Consider the following 11,017-nt stretch of genomic DNA (forward strand, 5'->3'; position numbering starts at 1 on the left):
GTTTGCGTGTGAGAGAGAGAGAGAGAGAGAGAGAGAGAGAGAGAGAGAGAGAGAGAGAGAGAATGTGTGGGGGGTGTGTGGGGGTGTGAGAGAAAGTCTGAGAGAGTTTGTGTGCGTGTGTGTGTGTGTGTGTGTGTGTGTGTGTGTGTGTGTGTGTGTGTGTGTGTGTGTGTGTGTGTTGCACCCGTTCTGCACAGTTCAGCATCGCTGAATTTCCCCTGATTACCTTCCTCTCCTTACCTTTCATCCATCCGCCCACGCCCCCTCCATCCATCCATCCACCACCCATCCATCCAGCCGCCCCCATCCATCCATCTCTCTCCCCCAGAAGAGAGCACTCCTTCTCCTGAGCCGGACTCCTCTAGCCCCCACCCCTCCCCCCTCTCTTTTTTCGGCCAGTTTTGCGGCCCCACAGTGTAGCAGAGAGCCTGCCCGGGGAAGGAGCTTAAGGGAACTGTAAGAGGAGAACCAGGACCGGATTTACTTCACCGAGGAGAGAGGTATAGCAGAGTGGGACCATGGCCACGCTCTCTGCCTTGTTGACGGGCTGGGTAATCCTGCAGACCCTGTGCCTGGCTCTGGCCCAAGTGGTGAGTGCAGACCTGGGGAGGTTGGGTCCACCAGACCGGCCCGACCTGGGCGTTAGATGTATGGTGGTAGGGGGTTTGGATGATGGGAGATGTGGCCCCTTGGAGAACAACCAGGGGACCATGAATGTATTTTTGTTTTAAGGGGTCATTCGTTTAACTTGCAAACTATAATGGTTGTATTGTTGTGGATGTGCGTCTTGATGTCGGTGGAGACCATGCGAATGCCATGTTGAACATTGATCATTTTGCAGTGCAGAAAGTTTGAGTGGGTTAGATGTGTGTTTAAAGTTTCCTGGGAAAGCCTGGATTGTTCATGTTTCATATTATTATGAGTGGATGGGGAAAGCTTTGTTTGATACCTGATTGCTGCATAACGAAAAGTTTTGTGTCCGTGTGATATGATCTCCACGGCTTGTGGACTTGTTTCAGGCTCAATTGAAGAACTTGTTTCAAAGTGGAACACTGGAATTACTTATATTTTTGGGGATATTACACAATGCCAAGGAATTTATTTTTTTACATTTCGTTGACGAAACAGCAAGACAGCAGCCATGACAGTTAGGAATCAGTTCACACAGGCACCCAGGCACACACACGCACCCATACACACACGCACACACGTACCCATGCACCCACACACACACGCACACACACTCAAACAGGTACACAAGACCACTCTTTCTCCTGTGTGTGAAAGCCCCTATTCAAACAGAGACAGCCAAGGAATGTCTTAAAGAGCCACACGGAATCACATGTATCTGCAATCTGTGACCCCCGTTAAAGGGTTTGACCCTGAATAAGACCTGCAAAACATTAAGTGATTCTTTGATTCATCATTAATGAAGTGAAGTGAAATGAGTCTAAGTTTCACCAACACTGTGGGAGATGGAGATGGAGGAGGGTGGTGTGGGGTTGGCTGTGTCTGTGGGTTGGGGTGTGGAGGGACAGTGGTGGAGGGGTGGGGTAATAGGAACAAATAATAATGTACCCCCACCCGCCGCCTCGCCATTTTCTTATTTTCCTCATTAAACATCACTTAATTAATTCTGTTGTTTGTGTGCTGGTTCCTAATTTTTGGTGCCATAGACAACCACGGGAAACATGCTCTGCTGCACTTAATTTTCTTCAGATTTAATCAATTACTTTCAATCAGCAACTTCCAACGTGTTTTGTTTCATTATGGGAAATGAAAACAGCACGCTAACTTTGTCAAGTTGTTATTCAACTTGGTTATGTCACATTTATCGGAAGGCCCACTTAATGACATGGGAAATTTGTTCTTTCTTTGTGCAATTAATTAATGTTGTGAACTGTATTTACCAAATTGCTATAATATAGTGGCAATGCCATAATGCTATAATCCTATATGTATTTACTCAAGCTAGGAATTATAACTCTTTTGTATCCAGTATTACAATTAATTGTACGTTACTTTATCGTATTAAGCTAATGCAAGATATATATTTCATATTATTTTAAACATAATTTTGCTTTCTTTCAGAGAGGTCCACCTGGACCTCAGGGCCAACCCGGCTCCCCAGGCCCCTCTGGCACCCCTGGATCTGACGGCATGGATGTGAGTATCTACCCCCATCTAGGCTACAGCCACAGGTTGCCACAAAGACGGTCATTGTGGAGGGCAGAAATACCTACATTTTATCTGCGCAGTTGCGGAGGTTTACCCCCAGAGGGCGCTGCTAATGAAAATACGGCCGTACAAAAGGGCAGTGTTCACTATGAAGAGAGAGCTCTGTGAGGAAGGGGCCTCCGTTTTTCTCCTTCCTGACAGCAGGTTGTGGGCTAATTTAGCGGTAATGTGAGATGTTTCTACCGTTTAAAAGTGCTTCTCGTGTTATCAAAAGATACCTTATAAAGCTGCTAAGATTTTAGTGTGCTAAGCTAAAAGAGCTAAACACAAGCAGACATTATTAACAATGTTAACCTCTGGAAGTTTTGTGTTGTGCATTTTAGACTACATTCGGCTATATAACAGATTTATGCCTTTATTTCATTAAATCTACACCTCAAGCAAAAGGCTGTTTTATTAACTCTTTATACGTTCTGGTTGATGTGGATGGTAGAGAAAGGGATGGATGCCAGCCCACTGCATTGGGGGCTAGTGTGTTATTTTGCCTGAAATGGAATCCTGCCAGTGCATTAAATCCCAGATAAACAAAGGCCAGTCCGCTCACTCTCTCTTTCATCTATTTATCTAGCCTGCATCAGTGTTACTGGTGCGGACTAGATAAATTGCCCACTGCTATAAAGCCTCAAGCTAGAAAAAACTATAGCAAAGACAGGAAAATTATTGTGTAATTATAAATGGTGTGTAGCCTATCTATTGCTACAAAATGTCCAGCAGAGCTTAATGATACACATAGTAGTATTTAATGTGGTCGAAGTAAAACTATGCACACGTTAAACATATTTTAACAGTGAAAGACCTGTTCCCCTAGCGCTTATAGAAACACACACACACACACACACACACACACACACACACACACACACACACACACACACACACACACACACACACACACACACACACACACACACACACACACACACACACTCTGAACACTAGTAACCCCTGAATTGTGTGTTTGTCCCTAGGGGGAGACAGGAGCTCCCGGGCTCCCTGGTGCAATTGTGAGTTTGACCTTTGACCTGTTGCTGCTGTTTCTGCTTCCAGCACACACGCAGTGCTTCACAGTATACACATGCACAGCACAAATACTATGACAGTAAATACCATCAATAATATTAATGCTGTTATGTTGGACCACAGGGACAGAAGGGAGAGCCTGGTGAGCCCGGCCCTGATGGACTATCAGGAGAGAATGGCATTGATGTAAGAGCCCTTGGTGTGTGTGTGTGTGTGTGTGTGTGTGTGTGTGTGTGTGTGTGTGTGTGTGTGTGTGTGTGTGTGTGTGTGTGTGTGTGTGTGTGTGTGTGTGTGTGTGTGTGTGTGTGTGTGTGTGTGTGTAAGAGAGAGAGAGAGTGGGTGTACTTTTGTGTATCATCATTTGTCAACATTTCTAAATGAAGGACGACATCCATTCATACACTAGTATGATAAAATGCATCAGTGCACCTGTGTGTGTGAGAATGAGAGTACTTTTCTGTGTCATCATTTGTCAACATTTGTGTATAAGTATGAAATATCTCAGTGCACCTGTTTGTGTGTGTGTGTGTGTGTGTGTGTGTGTGTGTGTGTGTGTGTGTGTGTGTGTGTGTGTGTGTGTGTGCGTACTATGCATGTGCCTGTATAACCATTAGAAAATGAGTTAGCGTATATGTGTACATTCATGTTTCACATGCAAGAGTGCCCGTTAATGTGTGTGTGTGTGTGTGTGTGTGTGTGTGTGTGTGTGTGTGTGTGTGTGTGTGTGTGTGTGTGTGTGTGTGTGTGTGTGTGTGTGTGTGTGTCTGTGTGTGTGTGTGTGTGTGCATCCAAAACAAATTTGCATCTGTCTGTCTGCGTGAATTAACAAGAGGAAATGCTAAAGTGCACCTGTGTGTGTGAGAGTCCATCTTATTGCTCAGTGCTTCAGTGCATTGGAACATAATGGCTCTCACCGCGTCTCACGCCGGAGAGTTGCGTTATGTGAACTGAGTGACCAGGGTGAGGGCAGCTGCATCTCCCAGGGAGAGACGCACACATACGGGTCCTGTAAGTGCAGCCGTAGCGCTTTCTGAACACCAGGTAGACTGCCCGCCACAGCTGCCTCCTCCGTTATCCGCTCCTAGGGGAATCGAGAGACTCTCACACACACACACACACACAGGAGGGCACATGATTACACACATACGTTCATGCACGCGCGCACTCACACACACAAACACGCACATACACAGGAGGTCAAATTATTACACACACACATTCATGCATGCACTCACAAACTTAAATACACAAGGGCTCACACAGCATAAACACACACGGTTACACACGCATTATAAACGCATATGCACACACACACACACACACACACACACACACACACACACACACACACACACAAACTCTCTCAGACTTTCTCTCACACCCCCCACACATTCTCTCGCTCTCGCTCTCGCACTCGCACACACACACACACACACACACACACACACACACACACACACACACACACACACACAACCACACACACACACACACACACACAACACACACACACACACACACAATAAACACATGGGCATACACGCGTTCACATTCCAAAAGGGATTTGGCCAGTAATCTGTACCGGAATCTCCTTTCCCTCGTTAGGAACCCTTATTATTTAGATGGCGCACGTCAGGTCCAATCAAACACGCTCATTGGTCCGTGCCATGACTTGAGAGTCACATGCAACCTTCAAAGGAGTACTAGCCAAGACGACTACACTTCTCCTCTTCTAATATATGTGTTTGTCTGCATCCTCCTCCCTCCGTGTCTCCTCCCTTTCCCAGGGTTTGATTGGTGCTAAGGGCGACCGTGGCCCAATCGGAAGCCCCGGACCCAAGGCAAGTGTGTCCATACACACTCTGTCACACACACATGCGTGCCACGCACATGATGGCTTAGTGTAGACATCCCATCATATAAAGCCATCAGTGTTCATGGCTATAGAGTCTAAACTTTCTATCCTTTAGAATGTGATTTGAATTTCCTGTAGGCCTATAGAATTGATAATGTGTTTTTGTGTAATACAATACCAAACAAAACAACTAAAGTTTTATATTGAACCTTTGAAGATTAATATCCACCTTCCATGACAAATGCAGCTATTGAGTGCACAAGCGATCTATAAGAACGGGCTTTATAACGGGCTGTTGGGTTCACTGTGAGAGTCCTAATGTTGCGCATCGCCCCCTGCAGGGTCAACCCGGACCTAGCGGCGAGCCCGGTCCTCCTGTGAGTACACCGCCTCGTGTCACATGACTACTCATATCCAATCCATGGTCAGGTTAAGATACGCTCGACTTTGTGCCACCGCTATCAGCTCACCTCAGAGTGGTGCTGTCAATATCGAGGCGGTCCGTGTTCGGCCCGTTCCGATTGCCTGCGGAACCAGTGCAATGCAACAGGCCTTCCCAAAATCTAATATTTTTTCAGCCGTGCTTTGAAGGCACACCAGCTGGTGCCTCCTGTTGCTGTTTGTATTAGCAACTGGTGTACTGTGCCAAAGGGGTGTTGCTACGGGCTCTCTGGCTTCACTCTTTGGAAAGACATGAAAGTAAATGAAAAGGGACCAAAAACACAAAATGAACAAATGCTCGTGTCTTTGAGTGCGGGTGTGATGGTAGGGCCCCGCGGGAGACGGCGGAACCGGATCTGGCAGGACCCCGCATCGGCCAACCGAAGGGTACACAGAAGTGGCGTCATTTCATTTCCCCTCCATTAGCCAGAGAAGGCCGGGAAAGGGAAATGGAAGAGACGCACCTGTTAGAGAGGGATTGGCCGCCAGAGGTGCAGCGGCGCGTTGGATAGCGGTCTGGATGGAATTGACACTTAATTTAGGTCGGGACTGCCCCTTTGGCCGCATTCAAGTAATCTCAGCATGCTTTGTGCTCCGGTATAGTCACATGAAAATGAATGAAATGCGGGTTCTCTGAGGCAGAGCCCGTCAGACAGAGAGTGATTGAGTGTGTGTGTGTGTGTGTGTGTGTGTGTGTGTGTGTGTGTGTGTGTGTGTGTGTGTGTGTGTGTGTGTGTGTGTGTGTGTGTGTGTGTGTGTGTGTGTGTGTGTGTGTGTGTGTGTGTGTGTGTGTATGAGTGAGTGGGTATTTTTCTTAAATTGAAAATCGTACCCAAAGGAACCAGGCCTGTATAATGGTAGGAGGGCTATGCATGGCCACAGACCAGTTGCAGTAGGTCAAACTGACCACTAGGTGGTAATGTGTCCCCACTTATTCCCAGACACGAGCCGTCAGGTATGTTCAGACACGAGACCAGAGTCACCCAATGACACGGTTGACTGCGATACCATTAGTGAAATCCTTTGTTCCGAATTAACAGCCCACTGTTTGTGCGTGGGTCCAAGTTTGTGTATGTGTGTGTTTGTCCGGGCTTGTGTGTTTGTTGCCGCGATGTACTTCTATATCAGGCGGCTTCACGCTACACAACCCGAGAGATAAGCGTTCACCCCGCGGGCGTGTCTGGCTCAGAGAAAGCTTACTTTTCTTAATTACTTTGTTTAGAATTCATTTCCAGGAGAAGACACGACAAACACCAACTGATTGCTTTCACACTGTTTCCATTTCTATTTTCCTAGTCATAAACACACACACACACACACACACACACACACACACACACACACACACACACACACACACACACACACACCCATGAACCACTGTTTGCCATGCACTCTGACAATGTATACAATGCCTTGTTTAATTGCTGCCCGCATGTTATTAATTGGGCTTATCCCGTTTAAATCGGATATGCCCTGGACTTTGATACAGATTGGTTGCGCTTGTTGTCGTTTAACCCTCTTAACCACTCTGACCCTTCTCCCCGACAGGGCCCCGGGCTGCCCGGACTGGCTGTAAGTAACTACCTTGTTGGGTTTGATCCTCTGCATTGTTCAAATACCGTTACAGTAACGTGGTGCTGGTTCAATTGTACTCTCTGATTGGGGCAACGTCTCTCTCTCTCTCTCTCTCTCTCTCTCTCTCTCTCTCTCTCTCTCTCTCTCTCTCTCTCTCTCTCTCTCTCTCTCTCTCTCTCTCTCTCTCTCTCTACCTCTCTCTCTCTCTCTACCTCACTCCCTCCCTCCCTACCTCACTCCCTCACTCCCTCCCTCCCTCCCTCCCTCCCCCTCCCTCCCTCTCCCTCCCCCTCCCTCCCCCTCCCTCCCTCCCTCCCTCCCTCCCTCCCTCCCTCTCGTCCTACAGGGTGCTGCCGGGTCCATAGGCCTTCCTGGTGAGATGGGCCTTAGTGGATCCAAGGTAGGCCGCCACCCCCCTTTTTCCTAATTTTGTCCTGCACCACTCCAACCCTAACTACAAACTCTGTGTTCAACTCCATCCTCCTCCGAATACCCTTCACACTGCATAATCCCCTCCTCCTCTTCCCACAGGGAATCCTGGGCTCCCCTGGAGCCCCCGGTCTCCCCGGACCCCCTGGGAAGCCAGTAAGTTTTCTTTTGTTCAGCGCTCTGCATACATCGGCCCCCAGCCGAGCCCGGCCCTCCTCCTCCTCTCCTGATATTTTCTTTTGTGCCTTTATATATAACTCTGCAGTGTCCTTGGCGCGCCAAACCCCAGAGCCTAAAGCCACCCAACGAAAGCCAAAGCACTTAGCTCCTTCGGGCATAAATCTCTTATCTGTCGCCGGGCGTTTCTGATTGATGTCAAATGTGCGATGGAGAGTGATGGACTCTATTAGCGGGAGATTAACGAGGCTGCTTTTGAGAGAAAATGAGAGATTTGTGAGCTAGCGGGACAGCTGCTAATCGTCTGTAATCATTAAAAGTGGCGTACCAATCGTCGCCGGGGGTTGATTGATTAGGAGGGATGCTATCAGCTATCATGTGGTGGATGCTGGAACACACTTAGCCATTGGGCTGATTGCCTGTAGCTTCTCAGAGTGAAGATCACGCCCCCTGTGGCCCCGGTTCTGGTCAGCAGTTCAACTGTGTTCCCTGGGACATATTGTGTTGTGCATCAGCCAATCAGAGATCCCTTTTGTTAATTGTGTCCATACACATAGCTTACATTGTGAGTTTACTGACCTAACTTGTATTCTAAGTCATTGACATACCTGACTTACCTAGCACGCTGCTTACTTGCCTACCTACTCACTCTTCTTGCCTCCTTGCTTCTCGACCACTCCCTACCGAGTCCCTCCCTTGCCCACTGACTCAGTGCCCTACCTGTCTACGCTTAGAACCACAACTCAAAGCCTCCTGCACCTGATCAACTACTCCCTGACGCACGCGGCTACCTGCGTCCTCGCCTGCTTCCTTGTTTACCTAATGTCGAGCACAGCTCCGCCCCCGACCGGGCGCTGGCAGGCGAGGGTAGGGAGTAGGACGGGGAGTAGGTGAGAGACGGGGGGACGGCGGGGGGACGGGGGACGCGGGGGGATGCTTTGGCAGCTCTGCCGAGAGTAATGCTCTCGACTCGGGGGAGTGTATTTGTTTTGCTTTAGTGCTGTCCTCGGGTAAATGAAGTCCCGTTAGATCAGTGAGCTGTCTCGTCCGACCGCTGCCGGAATACATCAGCGCGGCGCGGGGCGCACCCTTTACACTTTACATCCGTCCATAAACACACACGGACACACAGACACACACACCGATGGATGGATGGATGGACGCCGGAGAAAGGGGGATGGAGAGACACGCATTAAAAAAGAAAAGTGCTGGCTCAGCACGCGTTCCCTGCAGCTCTGATTCACTCTGATTCTATCTATCCGTCCATCCATCCATCCATCCATCCATCCTCCCATCCGTCCCTCCCTCTCTCCTTCCTTCCCTATCTCTCTCTGTCTCTCTCTTTCCCTCTTGTCAATATCATCAATTTATCTATCTCTCTAGTGTCAATATTATCTATCTCTGTCTGTCCTGAATCCCTGTCCATTATGGCTGTCTGTCATTCTGTCCGTCCATACTTCCTGTATGTTCACTGTCCGTCCATGCCTCCTGTTCACTGTCTGTCCTCCCCGCTATCAGGGCCCCCCAGGGAAGTTCCTTGGTGCAGAGGAGGGCAGTGCAGGCTTCCAGGTAAGTCACGCTGACATTTTCTTCCGCTTTTTTTTGTTAATATTCTTACCCTCCCCGAACCTTCAATTGACAGCTCTTCCCTATTTGAAACAATCCTCTCTCTCTCTCTCTCTCTCTCTCTCTCTCTCTCTCTCTCTCTCTCTCTCTCTCTCTCTCTCTCTCTCTCTCTCTCTCTCTCTCTCTCTCTCTCTCTCTCTCTCTCTCTCTCTCTCTCTCTCTCTCTCTCTCTCTCTCTCTCTCTCTCTCTCTCTCTCTCTCTCTCTCTCTCTCTCTCACTCACTCACTCACTCACTCACTCACTCACTCACTCACTCACTCACTCACTCACTCACTCACTCACTCTCACTCTCTCCTCCCTCTTACCTCCACAGTGTCCAACTAATTGTCCAGCCGGCCCTAAGGGCCCACAGGGCCTCATGGGAGTCAAGGTTGGTACCGTGGTATCTTGCGCTCGCCAGACGATAAGCAAACTCTGCTCTCGACCAATTATTTTGTGGTCGTTGTCGGTGTCATTTACCAAAGAAAACTGCTGATTCATTGTGTTGCAGGGACACAAAGGGCGCTCAGGGATCCTGGGAGACTCCGGCAGCATCGGGAAACTGGTGAGTCTATCCACTCCACCCGCGGGGGTTTTTTGTTTTTTTTGTTTTGGAGGCTGTTAATCCAGAGTTGGTTTCCCGCAAAGAGTTTGTTAATTATTTTTTTTGGGGTGGGCTCCCCCTTTAATAGAGTTGGGACCCCACAAAGGTAGTGTGACAAAAAAAGAACAGCGCGCACACACACACACTCACAATTACACATTTACACACACACACACACACACACACACACACACACACACACACACACACACACACACTTACAAATTGACACACACACACACGCACACACACTTACACATTTTACACAAAAGTGCTGCAGCACATTCTGGCACGGGCGTGTGGTATTACACACGCGCCTACCATTCAAGGCCAGCGGTGGCGAGGATTAGCTCTAATGAAGCCCCCCGAGGAACATGACTGGCACTAATCTGGCTGTGATTAGTCAGGCCTGCCGTTGGCCCCGCAGTCAGCAGCGAGCCAGATGAAAAATATAAAAAAAAAAAGGAAAGAAGAGCCAGGTACATGAAGGGCAGGATGAGACGTCCAGGGTTAGCTTAGCCCTGCCACCTCGCAGTATTAGGCAGAGCTAATGAGCACACATTGGGCTCAGGGAGGGCAGTGAGTATGGTCCCCGGAATTAGCCCCTGATCTGTCCTCTCCCACACACACACACACACACATGCATATATACACACACACATATACATATATACACACACACATATACACATACACATACACACACACACACGCATGCACACACTGTCTTTTGGCACTGCTTAGACATTCAGAGGAATGACAATACCCAACACCCTACACATCTATTTTGCACCTTACTCTCCAAGGTAGGCTGCTGGCCTTTTTTTTTAGGACCGACTGTTTAGCTCTCTGGAAATGGTGTTTGGATTTCAACCTGTAAACATACTCCTTGGTTCCCCGTTTTTTTCGTGGCGTTCATGCAGAGTCCGGTCAGCACTGGCCTAAAATAATTTGGCGAACGCATGAATTGGTCGAAGGCTCGAGACGACAGAGCTGACCGGCGAAGCTCCTACCCTCTTTTAAGACAGAGTGCCTCGGGAACCCTAATCTAGTTCACATTCACTAAATG

At 48.5% G+C, this 11,017-nt stretch overlaps 1 protein-coding gene across 1 annotated transcript in view; it reads left to right on the top strand.

The window, feature by feature from the left end:
• The first annotated feature begins 313 nt into the window (after nt 1-313).
• col9a2 (procollagen, type IX, alpha 2) overlaps nt 314-11,017 on the top strand; it is a 21,656-nt gene continuing 10,952 nt past the window's right edge. The window contains exons 1-12 of the mRNA XM_030347886.1: nt 314-590; nt 2,092-2,166; nt 3,207-3,242; nt 3,382-3,444; nt 5,046-5,099; nt 5,455-5,490; nt 7,106-7,129; nt 7,479-7,532; nt 7,664-7,717; nt 9,257-9,307; nt 9,679-9,735; nt 9,856-9,909. Coding sequence (XP_030203746.1) covers nt 519-590; nt 2,092-2,166; nt 3,207-3,242; nt 3,382-3,444; nt 5,046-5,099; nt 5,455-5,490; nt 7,106-7,129; nt 7,479-7,532; nt 7,664-7,717; nt 9,257-9,307; nt 9,679-9,735; nt 9,856-9,909 — 630 coding nt within the window. The 5' untranslated portion in view covers nt 314-518. The remainder of the gene's footprint in view (nt 591-2,091; nt 2,167-3,206; nt 3,243-3,381; nt 3,445-5,045; nt 5,100-5,454; nt 5,491-7,105; nt 7,130-7,478; nt 7,533-7,663; nt 7,718-9,256; nt 9,308-9,678; nt 9,736-9,855; nt 9,910-11,017) is intronic.

The sequence above is a fragment of the Gadus morhua genome, chromosome 22 (genome assembly GCF_902167405.1).
Source record: "Gadus morhua chromosome 22, gadMor3.0, whole genome shotgun sequence".
Lineage (NCBI taxonomy): Eukaryota > Metazoa > Chordata > Actinopteri > Gadiformes > Gadidae > Gadus > Gadus morhua.